This window comes from Sycon ciliatum, chromosome 11 (genome assembly GCF_964019385.1).
Source record: "Sycon ciliatum chromosome 11, ocSycCili1.1, whole genome shotgun sequence".
NCBI lineage: Eukaryota > Metazoa > Porifera > Calcarea > Leucosolenida > Sycettidae > Sycon > Sycon ciliatum.
The window spans coordinates 24,592,568-24,615,597 of record NC_088653.1 but is presented as its reverse complement, the minus strand read 5'-3'; the positions used below and the strand labels follow the sequence as shown (position 1 = coordinate 24,615,597).

At 47.7% G+C, this 23,030-nt stretch overlaps 1 protein-coding gene across 1 annotated transcript in view; it reads left to right on the top strand.

Moving 5' to 3' along the window:
- Nucleotides 1-22,771, top strand: part of LOC135827210 (uncharacterized) — a 50,151-nt gene extending 27,380 nt beyond the window's left edge. Inside the window, exons 20-25 of the mRNA XM_065339739.1 lie at nt 1,097-1,411; nt 12,944-13,027; nt 14,850-14,939; nt 15,265-15,354; nt 16,630-17,337; nt 21,998-22,771. Coding sequence (XP_065195811.1) covers nt 1,097-1,411; nt 12,944-13,027; nt 14,850-14,939; nt 15,265-15,354; nt 16,630-17,337; nt 21,998-22,107 — 1,397 coding nt within the window. The 3' untranslated portion in view covers nt 22,108-22,771. The remainder of the gene's footprint in view (nt 1-1,096; nt 1,412-12,943; nt 13,028-14,849; nt 14,940-15,264; nt 15,355-16,629; nt 17,338-21,997) is intronic.
- The last annotated feature ends 259 nt before the right edge of the window (nt 22,772-23,030 follow it).

The following is a 23,030-nucleotide window of genomic DNA, read 5'->3' as shown; positions in this document are numbered from 1 at the left end:
GAAACTCATTGCGTAGGCCTGTCAGGTTCTCATTGGGCTTTGCAACAAGCTCTGGCTGCTCCAGGCTCTGGGGTCGGAGTGGTCAGAACATGTTCTGAACACTCCAAACCTAGAGCAGACCAGTGCAGACCAATCAAACGCCCCTGTTCTAAAGGCCCCTGTTCTGGATCCGACCAATCAAACGTGCCCCAAGAGACTACAACTATAAAGATACAAAGTTAATTTGTTCATCACATTATTATGTCGGCATCGTACGGTTTATTCATAGCTTGGTTAAAACTTCTTTCTCCGGGACTGCTTTAAGTGCAGTTGCGTTCGGTGAAAATAGACCCAAAGTGCAAAGCTGGCTGCCCTGGACCAGTTCCGATTACATGTATTGTACATGCGTACGCAGCTGCATTTGTCCCACTTCCATGGCGTCAATGGCCGCGCAAGTTGAAGGCACTAAATCTGCACGCTGGGCCGGGTCTCACCGAGAGCAACTGTACTGGGTAGAACCACTGAGTGGTTTGCAACAGTGGCGTACTGCTGGTCACTGAGGTCTGCCCAGCCACATGCAGCTTTAGGTATAGCCAGCATGCTGCTCATCGGGATGTTTGAGTAGCAGCAACCTTCATTCTTCGTATGCATAGGACTTTTTTTTCACTTTAACCTCTCGCCCCGGTTTTCGACATCTTTCTGCTTGTGTGTGTGTGTGTGTATGTGTGTGTGTGTGTGTTTGTGTGTGTGTGTGTGTGTGTGCGTGTGTGTGTGTGTGTGTGTGTGTGTGTGTGTGTGTGTGTGTGTGTGTGTGTGTGTGTGTGTGTGTGTGTGTGTGTGTGTGTGTGTGTGTGTGTGTGTGTGTGTGTGTGTGTGTGTGTGTGTGTGTGTGTGTGTGTGTGTGTGTGCTCGGCAAATACTCAGGGTAGGGCTGAAACGATCACTGCAAAGCGGATATCGATTACCTTCTTTTTTTAGTTCATTGCTCTGACACTGCTATCAGACAAGGTTTCATTGAGTACGACTATAGAGTCCAGGGCACCCATTAATTTCGAGTATATTTCATTACTAATGTACTTATTATCTGCCCACTACTGTATGTGCCCTTGTTCTGCAGCCAAGTGGCTCCATTACAACGACTCGGTATACGCCGCAGCCACGCCATCACTGAAACCCAACGTGACTGAGCAGTTTGCAGAGGAGGCATGTCAGGAGTACGGACTTCACCTCATAACCTATGACTGGCTGCAAGCACATGGCCATGTATTAAGAGAGCGCTGGCTAGATAGATTGGCTCTTCGGCACGCACCTTACCACGTCAAACCAATCCGAGTGAATGGCAACTCTCATTACATAACTGTAACGTTTAGAAATCGCAGTAATCCATTTCAAAATTCCACAATCAATCGCCACGCCAAAATCCTCTGTGTCAGTAAGTGATAATTATATTTTAGAGTGGTTTTATCAATGGCTGCCCCTGTGGAAGCAATATTTTATTCATCTGTGTCTGCAACCAACATAACGAAATAGCATATCATATTGGTTGCGGACACAGAGGAATAAAACATTGCTTCATTTGCGCCTTTAATTTGCCTTATAAATGAAAGGCCTCATCCCAACAAATGTTTCAAGAAGATTCCCAACCTGAATCATTTTTGCAGAGCGATTTCTTGGGTACTACCGGCCGGTGAGAAGGCATGCAATCTGTCGTTGTGAAAATGCCTTGAGTGTCAACAGGTTTCGTCCAAACATATCTGTGCCATCATGACTTATACCAACATGCATTGTGGCAATGCAGATTGGGACAACAGTAATTGTACCAGTATATCGTATGCCAACATCTGCTATGCCAATGTCTGCTGTGCCGAAATATAACTATAATGTAACACCCACAGCACCACCTACCTCCTCGACCCAGTCACTCAGTGTGGGATTTCTGAATGTGTGTAGTGTTCGGCGGAAGGTAGCAGAAGTTCAAACGTTCATCTCAACACGAGGCATTCACGTTCTCGCGATAGCCGAGACATGGTTGACCCCGGATGTGTCCGATCAGGAGTTGTCCATCCCGCACTTCGAGCTATACAGAAGAGAAAGACCTGATCAGCGAGGTGGCGGAGTTGCTGTGTATTGTCATGAGTCACTGGCTTTTTGACAACGGGCGGATTTACAGTGCGAGCTAGAGATGCTGTGGCTGGAGATTCTAGCCCCTGGTCGACATGGAACGCTCCTCGGCTGCTGTTATCGGCCGCCAAATAGTTCTGCTGCCTACTGGACCACACTGGATCAGAACGTTGAGCAAGCTGTTCAGGGATGTCAGCAGTCCACTGTGGTACTTGGCGACTTCAATGTTGATTTTAGCAATCCAACTTCTCCATCTGCATCCCCTTTGTACAACATACTTTCCCACTACAATCTCTGCAATTATGTTACATCTCCAACTCCAGTCACGGCAACATCATCCACGATGCTAGATTTGTTCCTCTCATCCTCCCCATTGGATGGTACCTGTGAAGCAATACACTTAGACATAAGTGATCACTTTGCTGTGTTGGCCCGGTTGAGCATTCACACACACCACCACGTGTCATCGTCAGTAAAAACCACCAGGCGTCTCCATCGAGTAAACTGGGACAGTTTCAGTATCGACCTCCAGAGGAAACAGCAGCAAGACTTTGATGCCCACAGCAATATCCATGATATGGTTCATTCTTTCACTTCTTCTATCACACTAGACCAGTATGCACCATTGGTACCCCAGCGTAAACGCGCACGCCGCCCATGCCTCTGGCTGACTGATGAGCTTGTGGGTGCAGTTCGTAAACGTAATCATTGACACCGGCATCTCATGAGAGATCAAGCGAATGTACAATTGCGTGATCAGCATAGAGAAGCTCGGGCCATGGCACGTCGACTCGACAGGAAACTGCGCAACCAGTTCTTCACTGAACAATGCCGAACGAGTGACCAGCGCAAACTGTGGAGAGTGTTGAATGCTGTAACTGGCCGTCAAAAGAAAGTCCAGGTCCCACAGGCATCCCTACAGGATCTCAGTGAAACATCTCGTAGTGTCGTACATGACCCAGCGCGTACCACCACTCTTCAAGCTCCCTTGGGACCAACCCAACAATGTGATTTCTCTGCTTTCCAGCCAGTCGCAGTTTCTGCCGTCGAGTCCTGTTTGAGTTCTGTGGACCCAAGTAAGGCGACTGGCAGGGATGGTGTGCCTGGCCTACTTCTACACAAGTTCTCCTCAATATTGGCACCCAATCTCACCAAAATTATCAACTATTCCCTCAGAACAGGCCAACTTCCTTCCACCTTCAAATCCTCAGATGTCACCCCTCTGTTTAAGGGTGGCGACCCAACCTCACCTACAAACTATTGCCCAGTTTCCCTGCTACCCATCATCTCCCGTATTCTGGAGGCATTTGTAAAGAAACAGCTCACCACCTATCTCGAATCAGCCCAGCTTCTACCCACCAGCCAATTTGCCTATCGTAAACAACACTCCACAGAGGATGCACTTGTCCTTGCAGTCAACAGATGGTCTCTAGCCAAATCTCGACGAGAGTACACTGGAGTAGATATGTCGAAAGTGTTTGATCGAGTTCAGCACGAGCGTCTTCTGACTGAACTCTTCTCTCTTGGCATATCTGGTACCCCACTCACTTGGTTTGCCTATTACCTCTCAGGCCGCTTCCAGCAGATCAGAGTTCAAGGGCATCTCTCTTCTGCCGTTTCTTGTTCTCGTGGTGTCCCACAGGGCAGCGTTCTTGGTCCCCTGCAATTTTTCTTGTACACTAGCACATTGAGCACGATCCTGCCACCGGCGGTAAACCACCAAGAATTTGCGGACGACATTACTCTCGACTGCTCAGACACCGACCCCACTGAAGTATGCCGAACCCTCAGCCACGCCATCACAAGCCTCGCCACGTGGCTAGAAGATATTGGTTTGCTGCTGAATGCAGCAAAAACTCAGCTTTTCTTCATAAAGCCCCGTGGCGCAGATGACACACAGCCTGAGGTGTTCTGCCATGCTGACAAACTTGCTGTCACACCTTCGGCTAAGTATCTCGGGGTAATACTCGATGAGGAGCTGTCCTGGAAGCCCCACATTGCACACCTGAGCAGCAAGACTGCTAGGACCATTGGCCAGCTCTGGATGCATGGTCAAGGACTCAGTTTGTGTGCAAGACGCACTTGGTTCCTTAGCAAGGTTCTCTCTCAGCTATGCTATGGTTCTAATAGCTTTGTTCCTGGGCTTTCTGCCCAGTTGCTTGGATGTCTACATAAGAGTTTCAAAGCCGGCATTCGTGCAACCTTGCAACAGCGCTTTGTCACCCCCACCGCACCGCTTCTGGCACTTCTTAGTATTGTCAGCCTGACACACACATACACTCAGAAAGTTCTAATTTTGTACACCGCTGTATCAATGGATATTGTAGCCCACTCCTACAGCAACTCTTTACAACGACTGCTCCAAACACCGTGCTAAACGATCAGCGCATCACTAGGGGCCAAGTTTCCAACTTGCTCCAAAGTCCCTTTCCTTCGCGGGCATGCTGGTTGATCGAGTATGATGTTTCACAGCAGTATTGCATGGAACGCCCTCTCGGCTGACGTAAGATCGATAACTGCTGCCGATCAATTCAAGAAAGCCCTATCTGATATTGACGTACTTAACTTGTAAACTCTATGCCAACAGTCCAACACCCCTCGCTGTACTTCATGTTCCCTGGACTGCTAAAAATTGTCCCCATCCAACAAAGTCTGCCAATGTTCACACATATGAGCCCGGATCAGCGTAAACCATCGCTTGTGTGTTGATATCAAGTTCATCAAAAAGTGACGTTGAAGTCGATTGAAAGAAAAGTCGCGGATCTAAAAACTTCTCGTCACCTTCCTTTCTTTCTTGTCAGCAGTCCTTCCTTGAGTGTCCACTTTCAATTACCAGGACGCGTTTGATTGTCTCGATTTACTAGCTGGCGCTGCTAGACGGGTGATCGGAACGCCTTTGCTCTGCGTACCTGGGCATGGCTGCGAAATCAATGCAATCGCGGCGCGCAAGCGTCGCACCGATCGGCGTTGACGCCGAGGCAGAAGACACTCTCGCCAGCCACGACACGACATTCTTTGGTGATGACTTGGCCGCCGATTTCCAGTACGCATCAAGCGAGTCAGAAGAAAGTGAGGATGACGCTCCAGCCACAAAGCGACTCCGTGTGGCTGCAGACTACGAGGAGGAGAGCAGCGCTGATGAGGATGATGACGAACTGGATATTGTCGATCCCATGAACGATTCCTTCATTAGCTTGTCGGATATTGACAGCGGAGATGCGGAGCGCGGCCTCCTCAACTCGCGCATTCGTGACTGGCAGAGCGACGGATGCAAATGCAAACACATGAACTGTTTCGCTGCCTTGGACGGCGAGCGACCAGAAACTTTCATTTTGTCCATGCAGCAGCTTTCGAAAAAATCGAAAAAACAATTCCTGTTGGGGCAGGTAGCAGCTTCTATGCGTCCAACGAGCCCACGTGCTAAAGTGCGCGAGTACAATCACAGCCACTATGTACTTGGAGTCAGTGTGTGTAAGTACGTGTTCATGGAAGTGAATGGGCTTGGAGAACACAAATACAGAGAACTACAAGATATTGCAGAGTCAGCCACATCAGAATTACCAACTCATCCGTCTGCTGGTAGAAAAGCTAGAAACACCACTGCACCAGAAGTGGTAGAGCAAGTCGTGGCATTTATAAAAAAACACAGCTGCTGTGCATGGGCTGCCACAGCCTGCTGCACCTCGAGGAAGAGCTAAAGCAGCTCCAACATACCTACCAGCCACACACCGCAAGAAGCACGTTTATCGTGACTACATCCAAGGGACCGATGACAGCACTATGCCGTACAGTACGTTGTGCAGAATTGGGCGGCAACATGCACATGATTATTGTAGTGATGAAGCCCCGTTCCGATGTGTGTGCTGTCTGCGATAAACATTGACAGAGTGTCAAGCGGGCACGGAATGAAGAGGAGTTTGCTGCAGCGAGCCGAGCACTTGCAATGCACTTGGAAGATGCACAGGATGAGCGGGCATATTATCGAGACTTGATTGATGCGGCTAAAGAGACAGATGATGTATGCCATCTTACCTTCGACTTTGCACAACAATTGGAATCGCCTTTTCATACGCGGCAAGTAGGACCATTGTACTTTAAAGTAAGATTCCGGGTCCAATTGTTTGGTATTTGTGAAGAGGCCGAGAAACGGCAGACTTATTACGTGTACCATGAAGGCGAATGCATTGGTGAAGACGGCGGCAAAGCACATGGGCCTAACAGTGTTATCTCTATGCTTGACCACCACCTAGAAGTGAACTGTCCTGGCTACCGTAGCATCACGCTCCACGCCGACAACTGCGTCGGACAAAACAAGAATAAATCGGTGATTGCCTACCTAGTGTGGCATGTAATGTGTGGTCTAGCTGATGCTGTAGAGCTAAACTTCATGCGCGTGGGTCACACTAGATGCTCAGTTGACGCTTACTTTGGCCTATTGAAACAAAACTACCGCAGCAATGATGTGGACACAATGGACCATGTCGTCGATGTTACCAACACATCCTGCACAGCGAACACTGCAGTCCGATTTGAATGGCAGTGGCGGAATTGGGATAGCCATCTTTCTCAGTTCTTCCAGCCCATCAAGGGCATCAGAAAGTTTCAGCACTTCCGGGTGTCCGCTGAAGATCCCGGGAAGGTGTTTGTTCGAGCTGAGCCTATGGGAGAAGAGACCGAAATATGCCTGCTCAAGCCTGGGGTCGCTGCAACATCAGTCGCTGCCACTCGGCCGGACGTCATTGAACCGGCCAGTATATCAGCGAAGCGGGTGAGCTACTTGGACAAGCAAGTGTCCGAGTTCATCACCAAGGACTGTAGTCCTCCTTGGCAGGCAGCTGAGTGATGTTATGGCAGAACAAGATCAGACACGAATCTGTCAATTTTGTACAGAACTGTCATTTTCAACACTTGTACAAACATGTAGTATAGCTCATTCTTCAGTCACTTAGAGTGGTGTGATTGGTGTAAAATCTTGTGAGACTGGAAAGTAGTGGTGGTAGATCAATTTGGAGGGAAAAAATATTTTTTGAAAATTTTGCACATGTGATGGTTTTTGCTGATCCAGGCTCATATATTCTTATGAAATGCTTCCACTACATTTCATTTGTTATCACAATTTAAAAATTTCACACAAATTGAGTGTCAACATACACACAATGTCATAACAAACATTTCTATAATAATATGCATGTCTTTATCTCGATACATTTCCTCATATAATTTCAGAAAGGAAAAGGAAATATGGAAACGAGTTAAGAGTAACTCTCCACCACTGTAACTAGATACTAGATACTAGATACTATATACAGTTTTGTGCCTACATGTAGTTGTTGCACTTTCTGACTGTATATAGTATCTAGTTACAGTGGTGGAGAGTTACTCTTAACTCGTTTCCATATTTCCTTTTCCTTTCTACTTTTATTATTGGCTCAATACCCGAGTTTCATCTAATTTCCTTCATCTTTCTGTGAGAACCGGACCTATAGGCCGGTAAGAAGGCAATCATGCCTGTGCAATTGGTGAAGTAAAATAAAAGTCAACAACAACTGTGCCGACACGTCCTTCACCAACATAATTATCCTGGGTCAACATGTCCGGTCCCCACATGTCCGGTCCCCACATGTCCGGTCCCCACATGTCCGGTCCCCACATGTCCGGTCCCCACATGTCCTGCCCCAACATGTCCTGTCCCAACGTGTCCTCTGCCAACATGTCCTGTGCCAACACGTCCTGTCCCAACATGTCCTGTGCCAACATGTCCTGTGCGAACATATCTGTGCCAACGTGAACTGTGCCACACCCGTTTTCCACAAAAATATATCCGGATAGGCGTATTCAGAATGTATGTTGAACTCTCTGAATTTATAATATTTGTATTGTCATGGCATGATTCACTTCTTTGCATTGCATTACCCTGTACTGTAGTGTCTGCTGTGTGCAACACGTGCTAAACGGTTCTTTTCTTGCTCTTATTCGTGTGATGGCACGACACCCGCATCCATGTAATATATGGATGCGGGTGTCGTGATTATATCACGTGTTTTGATGTACGAGCAGTGTGACCAGCTGATTGCGCATACTCGTCTGGCCTGGAAGTTCGGCTTCCGAGCTGAGTCTTTTGCAGAGTTGTTGTTCTAATCTTGGATCACTCGGATCCTCCCAGCTCCAATCGAACGATGGCTAGCACAGTTGGTCGTTGTGATGATGACGTACAAAATGGCGATTGATAGTTGCCAAGGCTGTCAAGGTACCGATCAATCTTTGTAATATATTTTGAAATTCAAATCTAAAAGCGTGAGCAAGCAGGGTTCTGCGATCATGTTGTCGCCTCCATAATAGGACGATTTCAAGTCCATAAAAAGCCGCTGTTCCACTTCCATTCCATTCCACGTGTAGCTTGTGAAGTTAGCTGTTGTTCTCCTTTCTCGTGAGGTCTTGTGCAGTTCAATTTTTCGGTAGCAAGCATCACGGACGAAGGAGATAATGAGATTCGCCGACGGAAAATCTGTGTCGTAGTTGGCATTGTAGCTGTGGTAGTTGCCAGAATCCTGCAAAGTGAGGAGATACCGTCTGATTTGTTTGATGAGATTTGTGTACTGTCGCATCAACCTGGCTTCAATGGAGTCCTTGGATTTTGAACACCTCGACGTGTATCAGTTCCGCGGCAGAGGGTCTACGTCGAAGTTGTTGTGCCTCTGCAGTCTGATGCAGATTTCCGTGGACACTTCCGTTTGCACCGTGCAAGAGTAGAAATTGTACGCACAAAGCTATTCCAGTCTGTCCACATGGCTGTGCAGGGCAATGGAGGTCGGAAGCCTATACCCATGCGCAAGCAGCTTTTGGTTACTCTTTGGTGGCTTGGCAGTAGGAGCACCATCAGAGAGGTGGCAGACAAGTTTGGTCTATCCAAATCGACAGTATGGCACAGCGTACGGCGTGTGTGTTTTGCCTTGCAGGACATGGCTCCGTTATTGATATGTTGGCCCCAGGGGCAAGGTGCAGAGAGGACGCAAGCAGAATTTCATTCAGCTCAGCACATCCACGGCGTCATGGGGGCGATTGATGGTTGCCATATCCCGATTGCAGCACCAAATGAGGCACCTGAGCCATACCTGAACAGAAAAAATCCATTCCGTTATTCTACAAGCAGTCTAGAAGCCTTTATCGTTGGAGATTCTGCGTACCAATTACTGCCGTGGCTGATGACTCCCTTCAGGGATGATGGTCACCTCACAGCAAGTCAGACCAATTATAACTTCAAGCACTCGTCAACATGGATGTGTATTGAAAGAGCTTTCGCATTGCTGAAAGGAAGATGGAGGCAACTCAAGTATCTAAATGTTGTGAATGTTGAGAACGCCACCCATATCACCATTGCCGCCTGTGTGTTGCACAATATGGCCATCATGCACGAAGACCATGTCAGTGACTTTCTTCAAGACCTACCTGAAGGTGATGTACCTAATCCAACGTTGTATTTTCAGCCAAACACCGGTGCCGCAGACAAGCGCAACCGAATTGTGGATCTCATTGCTCAACAGAGGAAGGCAGACTTTCACAATTGTTGACTTTCTACTACTCACTTCGCATAATTCTGCTGTATTTGAGTAGAGTCCTCATTTCTTTCCACACTCTACCTTTCATGCAACTGTTCTCAGTATGTGAGTTGTGTGCCAATGCTCCACCATGGCAAATTGTGTTTTGGCTGTGTAGTCTGGACATGTAAATGATGTCATGAGATGATCATGATGCAATGGGATCGTATTATTTTATCATTCCTGCATTGCATTTTGAAACACAGACGTCATCATGCATCCGGAACTCAAATCAAAGCATGTGTGAAAAGCTTTTGGGTGCCAGCTACTGACTGCAGAGAATGGCAAGGAATAGTGTCGTGCAAGTAGGCAGTAGTGTGTGTGTGGTAGTCTTCCCTGCCACCCCATGCTTTAACGCAAACCGCGTCACACATACACGCAACCAGAAGATGGTACTCGATATTGCGTAGGTAGTACTTTCTCATTATAGGCAGTGAGATAAGTACAAACTCCAGTATCTTGAATGATACATCATTGAGAGATGGATACATAATAATTATAGATGCAAGGTATCATCACCGATTCATTGGTGTGTGTGTGTGTGTGTGTGTGTGTGTGTGTGTGTGTGTGTGTGTGTGTGTGTGTGTGTGTGTGTGTATGTATGTGCATTCGATGTTATGTAGAAACACATGCTGTATGCTTCACAAACTCACAATAGATACATAAATAAATAGTAATTCGAAGTATGCCTCTACTGCTTTGCAAGCCTATTGACAGCTGCAGTAAGGTCGCCAAGTATTGCCATCGGGTCGTTGTGCTTATGCTCTTGCCAGGTTGGATGTTCACATTTCGTCTGCTTGAGCCATTCCAGGGCGTCACTGGACTGCCCTCCAGACCGCTTTCTCCTCTTCTTTACTCCCTTCTCCTCATCATTAGCGGCAGGGGTTGCCACGGCTGCTGATGCACCTGCTGTAGCATTGAGACGGACTGGAGTAGCTTGCGGTGTGGTCGGAGTGGATGATACTCTTGCTTCACCATCCTGATCGTCCTCCGAATCCGACAATTCAACTGGACGCTTTGGGGGTCTGGTGACAGGAACCAGCATTTTGGGTGGATGTTGGGCTTCCAACCAAACGTAGCATTCATTTCATCATAGAAAGCAGGCGGCTGTTTACGGTCAGCCCCAGTTTTTTGGTGCGAATCCACATAAACTTTGTACGCTTTCATCAGGTTTTTCCATCTGTTTTCACATTGTTCTGCAGACGGATGTAGTTCCTCGTCCGGCAATGTTACTGCAATTCGCTGGGAAATCCGGTTCCACACACTCTTTTTCCTCCAGTTGATGTCTTGAAACAAGCCGTAGTTTTCAGACCGTGCCGAAATTAGTTCCAGCGTCAGCCGTCTTGTCCACTGGAAGCCAGGCCTACGATCTTGGCCACTGGGCTGAGGGGGCTTTGACGCAAGACTTTCAGCTGCCATTGTCAGGAACGAGAAAGATGAGGGAGATAGTGAATACTACTCGTGCCGAATGCTTTTTATATGCGAGGAAAAGTTGTCCCTCACGTCATTCTCGCCATACTAGGATCATCTCTCCGGTCTGGTCCCGCCATGTTTGCAATTTCGGTGCCAATCTGGGCAATTTGCCTCCCGATGAGCCGCAGTTGTAGAAGCAGTAACAGCAAACATTGGAGTGAGTTGAATTGGAAGGAAGCACAAATGGAAGAAAGTGAAAGCTCCACGTGTTGATGGCCCAAGTGAAAAGGGCTCTCACAGGTTCCGTATCTCCATATGTTGAATTTCATTGTACATGTGAGCTATTATCCGGCCAATGAGCCGCAGTTGTAGAAGCACGAACAGCCAAAATTGGAGTGAGTTGAATCGGAACGAAGCATAAACAGAATAATGTGAAACCTCCACGTGTTGATGGCCCGAGTGAAAAGGGCTCCCGATCCCACAGGTTTCGTATCTCCATGTCCATATGTGTTGAATTCCGCTTCAAACGTGGGCTAGTTGTCGCATAATGAGCCGCAGTGGTAGAAGCCGCAATAACAGCCAAAATTGGAGTGAGTTGAATTGGAACGAGGCACAAATGGAAGAAAACGAAACTTCTCCGTCGACTGTTGGTGGCCCGAGGGAAAAGAGCTACATGGATCCAACAGGTTCCGCATCTCCATATGTTGAATTTCGCTGCCACTCAGGGCTGTTTGCCAGCAAAGGATACGCAATGGTTGAAACGGTAAACCAAAAATAACAAAGGAATGAAACAACCAAACTTATGCTGTGCAAGGCGTGAGGAAAGGCATTCCCACGGTATGGGTCCCCCCAAATGTGCAGTTGTCGTGCCAAGAAAGGTTGATTGGCAAAAAAGGATCCGTTGGATCCGGTCAACCCTGCTCCCCGAGGTGGGTTGACCGGATCCAAATCCAAAGGATCCGGATCCGGATTCGACCAATCGAAAGGGTGCGAATCCAGTGGATCCGGTGGATCGGGATCCCGATCCTACCAAACGAACATGCCCTAAGACAGTTTCAAAACTGGTTATCCTCGAAGCCTGTTTTGTCTTGCTTGTCCGGAGGCATGTAGACTTTCGTATGTGCGTAGAATAGTTGCAAACAAGGCGAGGGAACCGGATAATCGAACACACCTACTGTATGTATGCACTGCATATGCTGTAAATCGGTAACCAACGATTTTCTTCCGGATGGCAAGGGATCCGGATAAAAGAGGACCGGATAAGCGAGGTCTGACTGTCCCAGCAATATATTCAAACTTTGGCACTACTTCATGAAAGGAGATTTAGGCTGTGTTTTTGTTTCTGGGAGAAAACAATTCTGTGCTATTCACCCTGCAGACGTAGAATTATGTGATAGTATGGGGCTGAGAGCCTTACCGAGAGTATCATATACATTGCCATCACCTACAGCGCTGGCTTAGCAGCAAATGAGTTAGCTTAAATCGACAATGACAAGATAACTCGTCACGCACATGAAGCATGGACCACTGTACAAACTGCTTTACATTTGGTGGTGGAAGAAGTGGCAAAATATTAATTTTAGTGTCCTTGCCGAACGCTTGCCGAGCTGACTGGGTGCTGACGTTGGATAAGGAATATCCGATTAGCGATGGACCTGCAGCTTCCACTGATATGGACCATTCAAATCAACACCCACAGTCCGACATGCCCTGATATAATTTTTTAACCGGACTTTCCACTCAATTCAGTGTGTTGTGATGCTGCGAACATTCAAGTGTAGCGAACTGTGAGCGAGTGATGCAATGGAGCCTTTTGTGTTGTCTTTTCTGCGCAGAGCACTGTGCTAATGGCGTTCTGGCCCAGGACCTGAGTTGCAAGTGCAACCGCACTGTCTTCTATGGAGAATACTGTGAAAAGGGTAAGAGTGCAGGATAAAACTGTCTAAGTCTGTGTGGATTATACATGTACTACAATGGAAATAACCCGCTGGTGAACGGGGTATACTGATGTCTATATTTCAGGACCAACAAAATCCGCGTGTGGCTTATACTCAAGTCCAGCTTAATTAAGGCCAACACAACACCACTTTCTGCGACGCGACTTGCGACAGTTGCGACTAGAAACTGTCTGTCCCGAGCTGTCGCGTACAGTCGCAAGGCACCTGTCGCAGAAGTTGAAGAAAGTCCAACTTTTGCGACATGTGACGTTCGACATGCACAAATGGAGTACAGTTTCTACCCTGGGTGCTCATGCAGTGCACGTGCATAGTACTACTACACGGGTGTTTGCAGTGCATGAACTCTGGCCAGTCGTCCCCGTACGCGAAATGCGTACGCATTCGGATCTACCGTACATTTCCTCGTGTTTTGGGCGAATCTGAGCGGTACGACGCGGTCGAATTGGGCCTGATTTTGCCCTGAACCAGCCGCTATCGAAGTAAAATTAGGCATTTTGAAGGCTACACGGGAACGCTGCGGCCATGTCTTCTTTCCTGCGTCTTTTGTTTGAAAATCTTAGTGTTTTTGAGCTCGTAGTTTCGTCTTCGTTGTGGAATGGCCGTGCCTACATTCTCCTTGGAATTACCAATGTCACACCCCCGTTTATTACATTACTAGGAGTTTGGCCGGCAGCCACGATAGTTTTTATCCCTGGTTCCATATGTCCTTTCATTGAACAGCCAAACGAAACTTTGTGGCGCGGGGGTCTCAAGTTTGTCACTTTGAGTTGTACACAACAACCACATCAACACCTCAAAGAACCAAAAAAACCAAGTGAGAAAAGTATTTCAATGTTTCGCTTTTGCCTGGCCTGCTGTGAAGATGGAGACTTCTACTCGGTAGCAGATACTCGTATCAATAAGCTAGGAGGGAGAGCGTGGCCAGTAAAATGTTAGGATAAAAAGAGCCACATTCTCTCTCAGAAAAGGTCGTCGTTCCAACACACTTGCTCTACCCAGATCTGTAGTAGGCTAGATTTTGCATGCACGTGCGAGATTCGCATCCGCCGCGCACATAGCCAGAGTCGAAATTTTTGTACTCTCGGATTTGCCGCCATCTTGACAAGTGGCCTCTGCACACTAGTGCATAAGGATTTCGCATACATGAAAAAAAGATTGTGAACTGTGTGTCGCTGTCACGGCTTGTCGCAGCTCGTCGCAGGTGTCACAAGTCGCATGTCGCGTTGCTAGAAGTTGTATTGTGAATCGGCCTTTATACTCGACTGTGGATTTTACTCTGGAAAATACTGTACATAACCAAGTGCTGATATCACGACCGTATTCCCACACCCAGATTTTTTGCGACGAAATGCAGCTACCTACCCTATAGTTTGGAAGCTTGCACATCATTGTGAACCTGATGAAGGCAATTTGCCGAAACGTTGGAATAATTGTTGTGAAATGAGTTGAACTATTGCAGTGTTAATGGAAGAGAGCGTGTGGGCTCTACTCTCAACTGTTTATGAAAATGCAGGAAGCCTCTCCACTTTTACTACCCTATCTATTGCCGTTAATTAATTTGACGCAGAATAGGCCTCACCCCTAATTTTTTGGGTTGAACTAGTGATGTGTGGCTTTTACACTCTGGGAAATCTGGTGCTTAGACAGTCTGGCTCAACCACTGGTAACTTGTTTGTGGTTCAATTGCTCCCGTCATGCTTCTCATTGCATAGCATGCCGTGATGCTTTTCCTTGCCATTCCCTGCTCTTGTTGCGCATGCATGAACATATCGTATCTCTACAGACGACTGCAAGTGCTTGAACCAGGGTCAGTGTGACAACGAGGGTAAATGCATCTGCCCGACAAGATTCTACGGAGAACATTGCCAACTCGGTAGGTAACAAGATATTCATTTTTGTCAATGCAAACAGTTATTTTCACTGATTGCATATAAGGCTGAGGTTGTGATCGTTTCTTCATACCCTGATCCAGATCCAGACCCACTACTACTATAATCATTCCGTTTGAATGTGGTGGATCTCCCCCCAGTGCACCTGGGGTGTTGTGTAATCTGGATGTTTAAAAAAACTGCTTTGACGTGTCGCACCCGATGATGATCATGGATCATGTACTAACCATGCTGTGCTGTTCTGTTGCTATTTTTCTTGTGCACTGAAACAATATGTACATCATGCACTGCACACAATAACTGGTGCAGAGTGCAGAACATGTCTGAACCAGGGTCGCTGTAATGAAGACGGCACCTGCACCTGCGCTGAAGGATGGATTGGTGACCGGTGCCAGACTCGTAAGTTAGTGTCTACTTAATGAAGCGAATACGCTGCATTCCTTCGGCGTGCGTACTGCATGTTGCAGTTACATTTCTTTCGCTTTGTAAATCTATGTCCAGTGAAAGTAATGCCATGTGTTCGGATTACAGTCCGCATTTTAAACACTCCTAATTTACACCCCCCAAAAAATAAAAGGTCTGTGCTGCTCACACTCCAGTGGTTAAAATTAATACACCACGATGTAAAGGGTGGATGGGTACAATCTGGGCACGGATAATACTCAGGTACGGCGATTACTCTAGAAAGTATGGTACACTGTAGTAGTTGATTTGCCTGTCGTCGGTTGGGCTAGTTGAGCCAACTTGCATGCATGAATGGTGGTCATCGGCCCCAGCAACTTCTGGTCTCCTGGCTTGTTGCAAAATGCCCATTTTGTGTCACCCGGGAAACATAAGCGGGACTTGATCACAGCGGATTTTGAGAAGTGGAGTGTCCCTGCCTCATTAATATCATCAAGAGTCCATAATCCCGCAGAGTGCGCAACTAGGATGGGGGTGTGGGACGGCGTAATCCGTGATTTACGTCATGTTTGGGTCGGACTTGCGTCATTGCGTCGACGCGGTCAACCACGGTTCACACTTTCCCTACTCATGATGTCACACTATGACGTTCAACACGGATTTCGTCCCAGATCTGATCAGTGAAGTTGCGCACTCTGGAGGATTATGGATTCTTGATATAATGGTTTGACCTTGCCTGCAGCCGCCGTGAATGGTTTGTCGATGATGTAAGCCGAGTAGATTTATGTCAGGGAAATGCAAATTTTCTACTCCACTGGCCGAGTGGAGTGAAGAAATTAAGCTTTCCCCAGTGGTCACTAGAACAGGTTGGAACTACAGGCACACTACATCGCCTGATGTGAGTTTTCGCCATCACCAGACCCCATAGAACGGGTAGCCAGGCCGTTGTAGATGTTGGATGGGATGTGTTCTGGTCCAATGGATTGAAATAATCAGCTCCTACTCAAGCCCGTCCAGAATCTCGACATAAAGAACAGTATTGGCCGTGGATTTACAAGCCAAAAGTCTGCTCCATCTGTCATGCCGTGCCCCTCAAAGACTGTGAAAGTCCCTAAATAGTACCTCACATCTTTTTTTTCTCGATGTCTGCTGCGGGCATAATTTACATGCTGCACACGTTTTTCTTTGGGAGGTTCGTAGACTGATTTCTTACTGTTATGTCAATGTCTTGCATACTGACCAATGTTGTTGTTGTGTGTTGGTTTAATGTAGGGTGTGCGGACACGGACCCATGCTGCGTGAACAAGCGCATCGTGACACGCCGGGATCAGGTCTGCCGCGACGCCACCAGCGACTGTGATGTGGCGGAGTACTGCGACGGCGAGAATGCCACATGTCCACAGGACCTGACCGCACGCAACGGCTGGCCTTGCTCCAATAGCCAAGCATCCTGCTGGAGTGGAGTTTGCCAATCACGAACTGGCCAGTGTCAGAGTGTCTGGAACGATATGGATCAAGGGTCAGCTCCTGAGGATTGCTTCGCGATCATGAACGTTTTTGGAGAACGTACGGGTAACTGTGGTTTCAAATCGTCCAATTCCACCCCAGGAACCTATGCAGCCTGTGCGGCTGGAGATGCCCTATGTGGTAGTTTGTTCTGCCTTCCAGTTGCTCGAAAGAACCAACCCAGTAGTGGCGTTCTGTCCCAAACTATTCCCGTACGCGGTGTTGGCGGTGTACTCAGGTGCAATGGTTTGTACGCGTCCCCGCCAAGAAACCACGATGACCCATCGCTCGTGAAGGACGGAACACGCTGTGATGCCAGCGGCGCTAACAAGGACCTCGTGTGCCACAAGCAACGCTGCGTGGACCAGTCTCGAGTCACCAGTCAGTGTTCGGTCGATGCTGACAGCGGCAAAGAGTGTGGTGGAGTCGGTGTCTGTACAAATGTAACAACCTGCCTTTACCAACCCACACCTGGTAAGTTTTTTTTTCACTGAATACCACAGAACCATCAGATGCTTCAAAGCGGGGGCGGTGACATATTGGATGGAAGTGGGGGCGGGGCAAAAGTAACTCCTCCAACCAAAGGTCTCCGAATCATCTTTTCTAAGTTACCCTCATAGTGTGCGTTTTCAATTCATTTTTAGTTTCTGTACGTCCACGGTGCGTTTGGTTGGTACGATCTAGAACAGGATCGAACAGCTGGTGCACATGGCGCAGCCCCATGCCAACTACACGGTGCTCCAGAAACAGAGCACATTTTTGTGAAAAAATATGCCAAACTTAGTACATACTTTAAAATGTGTATGTGTCACCATGGTGACTGTGTACAGTACAAAGAGTTCAACCCCAAAGTGTGTGCACGTGATCATTTGGGGCCAAAATCGATGTTCCCGCCAGGTTTCACAGTGAAAAAGTGAAACTGCTCGGTTTGCTCCGGCCTCGAGGCCGGAGCAAGCAGAACATGTTCTGGCCGACCCAGAACGGGTGCAGTGCCAACCAAACGCACTGTTCTGGTGAATCCTGTTCTAGGTCGTACCAACCAAATGCGCCCCCAGTTGGCATATGGATGCGATGTGCTACAGATCTTGGCTCTCAAACTATTGCTGCTACATGCAATGTACAAGCAACAAATTAGCCGTCACGCCTTTTTGAGAGCTGCCTTACTGCGTGCGAGCAAAACTCTGTATCCTCCAACCAAAATTTTCATCGGCTCACGTACTCAACGTAGAATGGTCATTCAAAGTCCTCAGATTCCTGAGGCTCAAGCTATTCTGATCTCTACTTTGCACGAGCCATACAACCATGAGCTACAGGGAACGTCCCCTTTCTTTGGCATGCTGTTCACAGACGTGCTCGCCTCACACGCAATTTGGAAAAAAAATGGTCGTATCTGTGGTTCGCTCTTTGGCGCTATTACTGTCCTCGCAATTGGAACAGGCCCGGCCAAAAGCGGTATGGTTGCCAGGTATACTAACCACTCAGCTATGGGTATGGTTACGTGTGGATACACGGAATTCGCAAAACAACTTCGTAGCACGTCCTGTGGTACTGCGCTGGAGGACTGTTTGTCAGGATGGTTCATGTGCAGCGCAGAAGGACCGGAAGTTGTGTGCGGATTGGATCACATTTTCCAGTTTGAATTTTCTTCACATCGCGGATATTCGAGCTGGGAAGGCAGAAGAACAGAGGTTCGAATATTCAGGGGTTTTCAGCCCTAACACAAATCCAGATTTTGCAATTTCACAAGAATTTTAAAAGCCTCAGTACAGCTCCTGAAAAGAGTTGTTTGAGTAATAATGATACGCTGTCGAAGACATACCTTTAATAACCAGAGAAATGGTGGTAGCTACTAGTTACTAGCAAGAGTAGATAAACAAGAGTGCGCAACTCCGGATCTCTCCTGCACAATCTGCAAATATCCCCGCCCACTGCAGAATTTTTGTGGGCGTCACCTTTTTTCAGAGAAACGCGCATTTTGCCGCAGAGCAGTGCAGAGTAGGCAAAGCCCGATTTTGCCAGTTGTTGTGAAACCACAAGTTCTCGAGAGTGAAAGGCCTTCTCGCTTGTGACATTGTGTTCGTTTCAATGCAGCTGTATCCCGACTCCGCCGTTCCGCTGATGTTTACGACGTGGCATACGCTACATGCGCTATGTGCGGTTTGCTGAGTGCGCTGTAGTTGTATGTTGTATGTGTATGCTTTTCTCATATACGCTGTCATTTTCACGCTATAACTACCTGGTGGTTTTAGTGCTAGTTATTCAGTTGTTCATTCATTGTTCATTGTTATTAGTCGATGGAAGTGAAATATACTGTTGAGAATAAATAGTTGTCCTCGTGCCGTGTGGGGTCGTTCGTTCCTGATACTTTAGAGAACCAGAGGGTTCACAACATTTGGCGACCACGCCAGGATACGAAGCGAGCATGGCACAGGAACTATGGATCACCGAAGCCAGCTTTATCGCCAACGGAATTCGGTATGGATTTGAAGGCGATAGGTTGAGAGAATACGTGGAGAAGAGGCTCCGACAGAGCGAGCAGTTTGAAGAGCGCAGTGCTAGACGGCAAGAGTGTGCGCTCCGCGCAGAGTTTAACGAAAAGCTCAAGAAGATGGCCGAGCGCATCGCCGTCAGTACATATTATGAGGAAGCAAAGCGAGATTTGCTTGCCTCGCCCGGAAGGACGCCGGACAAGGCGTGTAAGACTTTGCTTACAGACAAGCAGCGGTCAGAAGAGTATTTGAAGCCAGTGGGAGGATCGGATCCATGGCCCACTGCGTCGGTACAGAGCATGGCGACATCGGTCGGAGACGCTCAGAAGCAGCTGGAGTCTCGGCCGAACGACGTAGAGGCGCAAGAGTTAGAGGCGCAAGAGTTAGAGGCGCAAGAGTTAGAGGCGCAAGAGTTAGAGGCGCAAGAGTTAGAGGCGCAAGAGTTAGAGGCGCAAGAGTTAGAGGCGCAAGAGTTAGAGGCGCAAGACGTAGAGGCGCAAGACGTAGAGGCGCAAGACGTAGAAGCGCAAGACGTACAGGCGCAAGACGTAGAAGCGCAAGGCGTAGAAGCTAAGGAAATGAGAAGGGCGATACTGGTTAGCACGGAGGAGGTCAACAGCGAGACTGCGTGGAACACGGAGATCGGATGTATGTTATCTGGTCCAGCGTCCGCCCCACGAGGCAGTGGCCCAGTGACCGTGTCGTCTGTGACAGCCCAGATCTGCAAGCTTGGTGAGAGTATCGGTTGTGTGTTGTCTGGTGCAGCATCCGCCCCACGTCGAAGTGTACCGGTAACCATGTCGTGTGCGACAGCCCACAGCGGCAAGCTTCACGAAATCGAGTTGGCCGAAGTCGAAGGCATTAGTGATATTCTACCATGGCCACCACCGCAGCAGCAGATGACGCGTAGTAAGCCCCAAATCGTTTGACTTGTGAGTTGTTGTACGGCGGTGAGAAGCCCTTTGGTGGGGAGAATGTTGTGAAACCACAAGTTCTCGAGAGTGAAAGGCCTTCTCGCTTGTGACATTGTGTTCGTTTCAATGCAGCTGTATCCCGACTCCGCCGTACCGCTGATGTTTACGACGTGGCATACGCTACATGCGCTATGTGCGGTTTGCTGAGTGCGCTGTAGTTGTATGTTGTATGTGTATGCTTTTCTCATATACGCTGTCATTTTCACGCTATAACTACCTGGTGGTTTTAGTGCTAGTTATTCAGTTGTTCATTCATTGTTCATTGTTATTAGTCGATGGAAGTGAAATATACTGTTGAGAATAAATAGTTGTCCTCGTGCCGTGTGGGGTCGTTCGTTCCTGATACTTTAGAGAACCAGAGGGTTCACAACACCAGTGAAGCTTCGATATTTTGCCGCAACACTTTGCTTTCTCATCGTTAATATTTTGCTTTCATTTTGCCAGGCCACTCGATATTTTGCTCCCTTTTTGCCCCCAAAAAAATTGTGTCACACGTGGGAAAAGTAACCGAAAGTGGGTCAGGTGTTGGCAAAAATGAGAAAAAGTGAGTCACGTTTTGCTAAAACTGTGCGAAATTGAGTCACGTGCACCGTGTAAGTGTAAAATCTTCAAATTTCCAGCGAACACACCGATATTTAGCTCCGTTTTGCTAGCAAATTCCCTTTCAGAATTCTTCGATATTTTGTTAGCATAATTGCTAGCAAAATCGGGCTATGCCTAGTCTGGGGCACGTGCTGGGCACTGGGCTTGTAGTGTAAGTCCGGCCAAGAGCACGAGGGAAAACTTTCCGAAAGACTCGCAGCGCGAGGGTCGTCGAAAAGATTACGTCAACAAAAAAATCTGCCGTGGGCCTACCCATCCGCGAGTTGCACACACTTGTTTATCTACTCTTGATGGCAAGCGGACCGAGCTCGGGACAACCTTCCGGGTTTTGAGCGGACTGCATAGGCAGGAGCACCGGTGACCTCAGAGTTGAGGAAATTCCTAATTTTCGGTGCCATCTGTATCGTAACTTGTTAGGGCCCGGTCACACATGCACTCGGAAGCAGTGGATCCGCTGAAGCGACGTCGCAGGAGCGAACAATACCATGGCAACGGCGAATAGCAGAACTTCCGCCTCAGTGGAAACTCCAATCCGATTCCTCCAAAATTTTCGAACCAAGACTGTCGCTTCTGCGGTTTCGCTTCAGCGGAAAGCACCACGGTCTGCTGTATAAGGACTTACTACAAGTAATTTGTATGCGTATGATGCCCATGCAACAAAATGCGTGCAAGATGGTCATTGACCTCGTCTATTTTCCGTACCGTATGCACCACAGCCCACTTTACTCTCATTTTTCGCCGAAGTAGGAGTTTGCCCTGTTTGTATGCGTGACCATACACACGTGGTTTCGCTGGAGCGACACCAGGCTCGCTGTTGCAGAACCTCCACGCTGAAGCGAACCCCAGTGCACGTGGGACCGGGCCATAATTGTTCCCCTTTCAATTATCACCCTGAGCACTATGAGTTCAGGAGAGCAATATGGAACAAAACAAGTGAAGATCTAAAGTCAAAATGTTGGTGGGTTTCCATATTATTTTTTGAAATCAGATTTTGCGAAAAGGGGATGGTATGCTGTTGTCTGCTTTGCTGAGATGCTTGTGTGTGTCCTCTCTGTTTCTCCGCAACAGAGAGCAACGAGTCCGCTAACACTACCCAGGCTGCTACACCCACGACCAGTTACTCAATAACCAAACCAACGAGCGACCCAGCCACAACTACTCCAACCGAAGTCGTCTAATAGAGTGACGGTGATGAACAGTGCAGTGCATGAAGTGTCAGTAATTGTAACTAGTTACTCATAAACCGGGGGGAATACTACCGACAGGACTAACCTGGTGCCCTTCCACTTACCCACCCATCTTCCATAGCATCCACAATTCGGTCCAGGAAACTCGACAGGCACATGCAGTCGGTGTTACTCCAACGGAACGTTTCCAGGACGTGAAGAGCCTGGCTAACCAAGTGTGTTTCCAGTTCTGATAATTTCCTCCCATTGTAAATTTCAAATCTGCAATTTCAGATCAGTGAAAATCTGAGGCAGACTGCTATCCCATAACCCGCTACGGCTGAGTAATTATGTCGTATTTTAATTAGTAATTATGCATCTATTATTTGCAAGATGATGAGGGCAATAATAGATTGATCTCGACATAGCATACCTTAACTGGTTTAGCTTTGTTATTGTGTATTGTACTAGCACATAGTATATACATAAGTCGTCTACATTACTTCTCTATAAACAGATATTCTCAGTTGTTACTTAGTCTTTTAATGTGTTCCCCAAGTTCTTTGACTGAGAATCTGGCAGTTTGGGCTCAAGTCATTTGGCTCCAGTTTTTTTCTTTTTTCATTTCTAACTCTTGTTTCTAAGTTGAGGAAAAGTTCTCAATCTTCGGACTTAAGCTCTGGTCACAACTGGTGCGTGTACGCGTGAAACCACGCGTTTGTGCGTATTTTTGCTGGCTTTTGGTGCGCCATGCATACGGAAACGCGCCCAAATGGAAATTCCAGCATGTTGGAATTTACAGCGCGTATCAGGCGCGTACCAGCCTACATGCCATTCACTTTGATTGGCGGGGTCAACAAATTAGTACTCGAAGGTGTCGCACGCGCTAAATACGACACAGATTGCTGTTTGTAACAAAGCTTTACCACCTACGA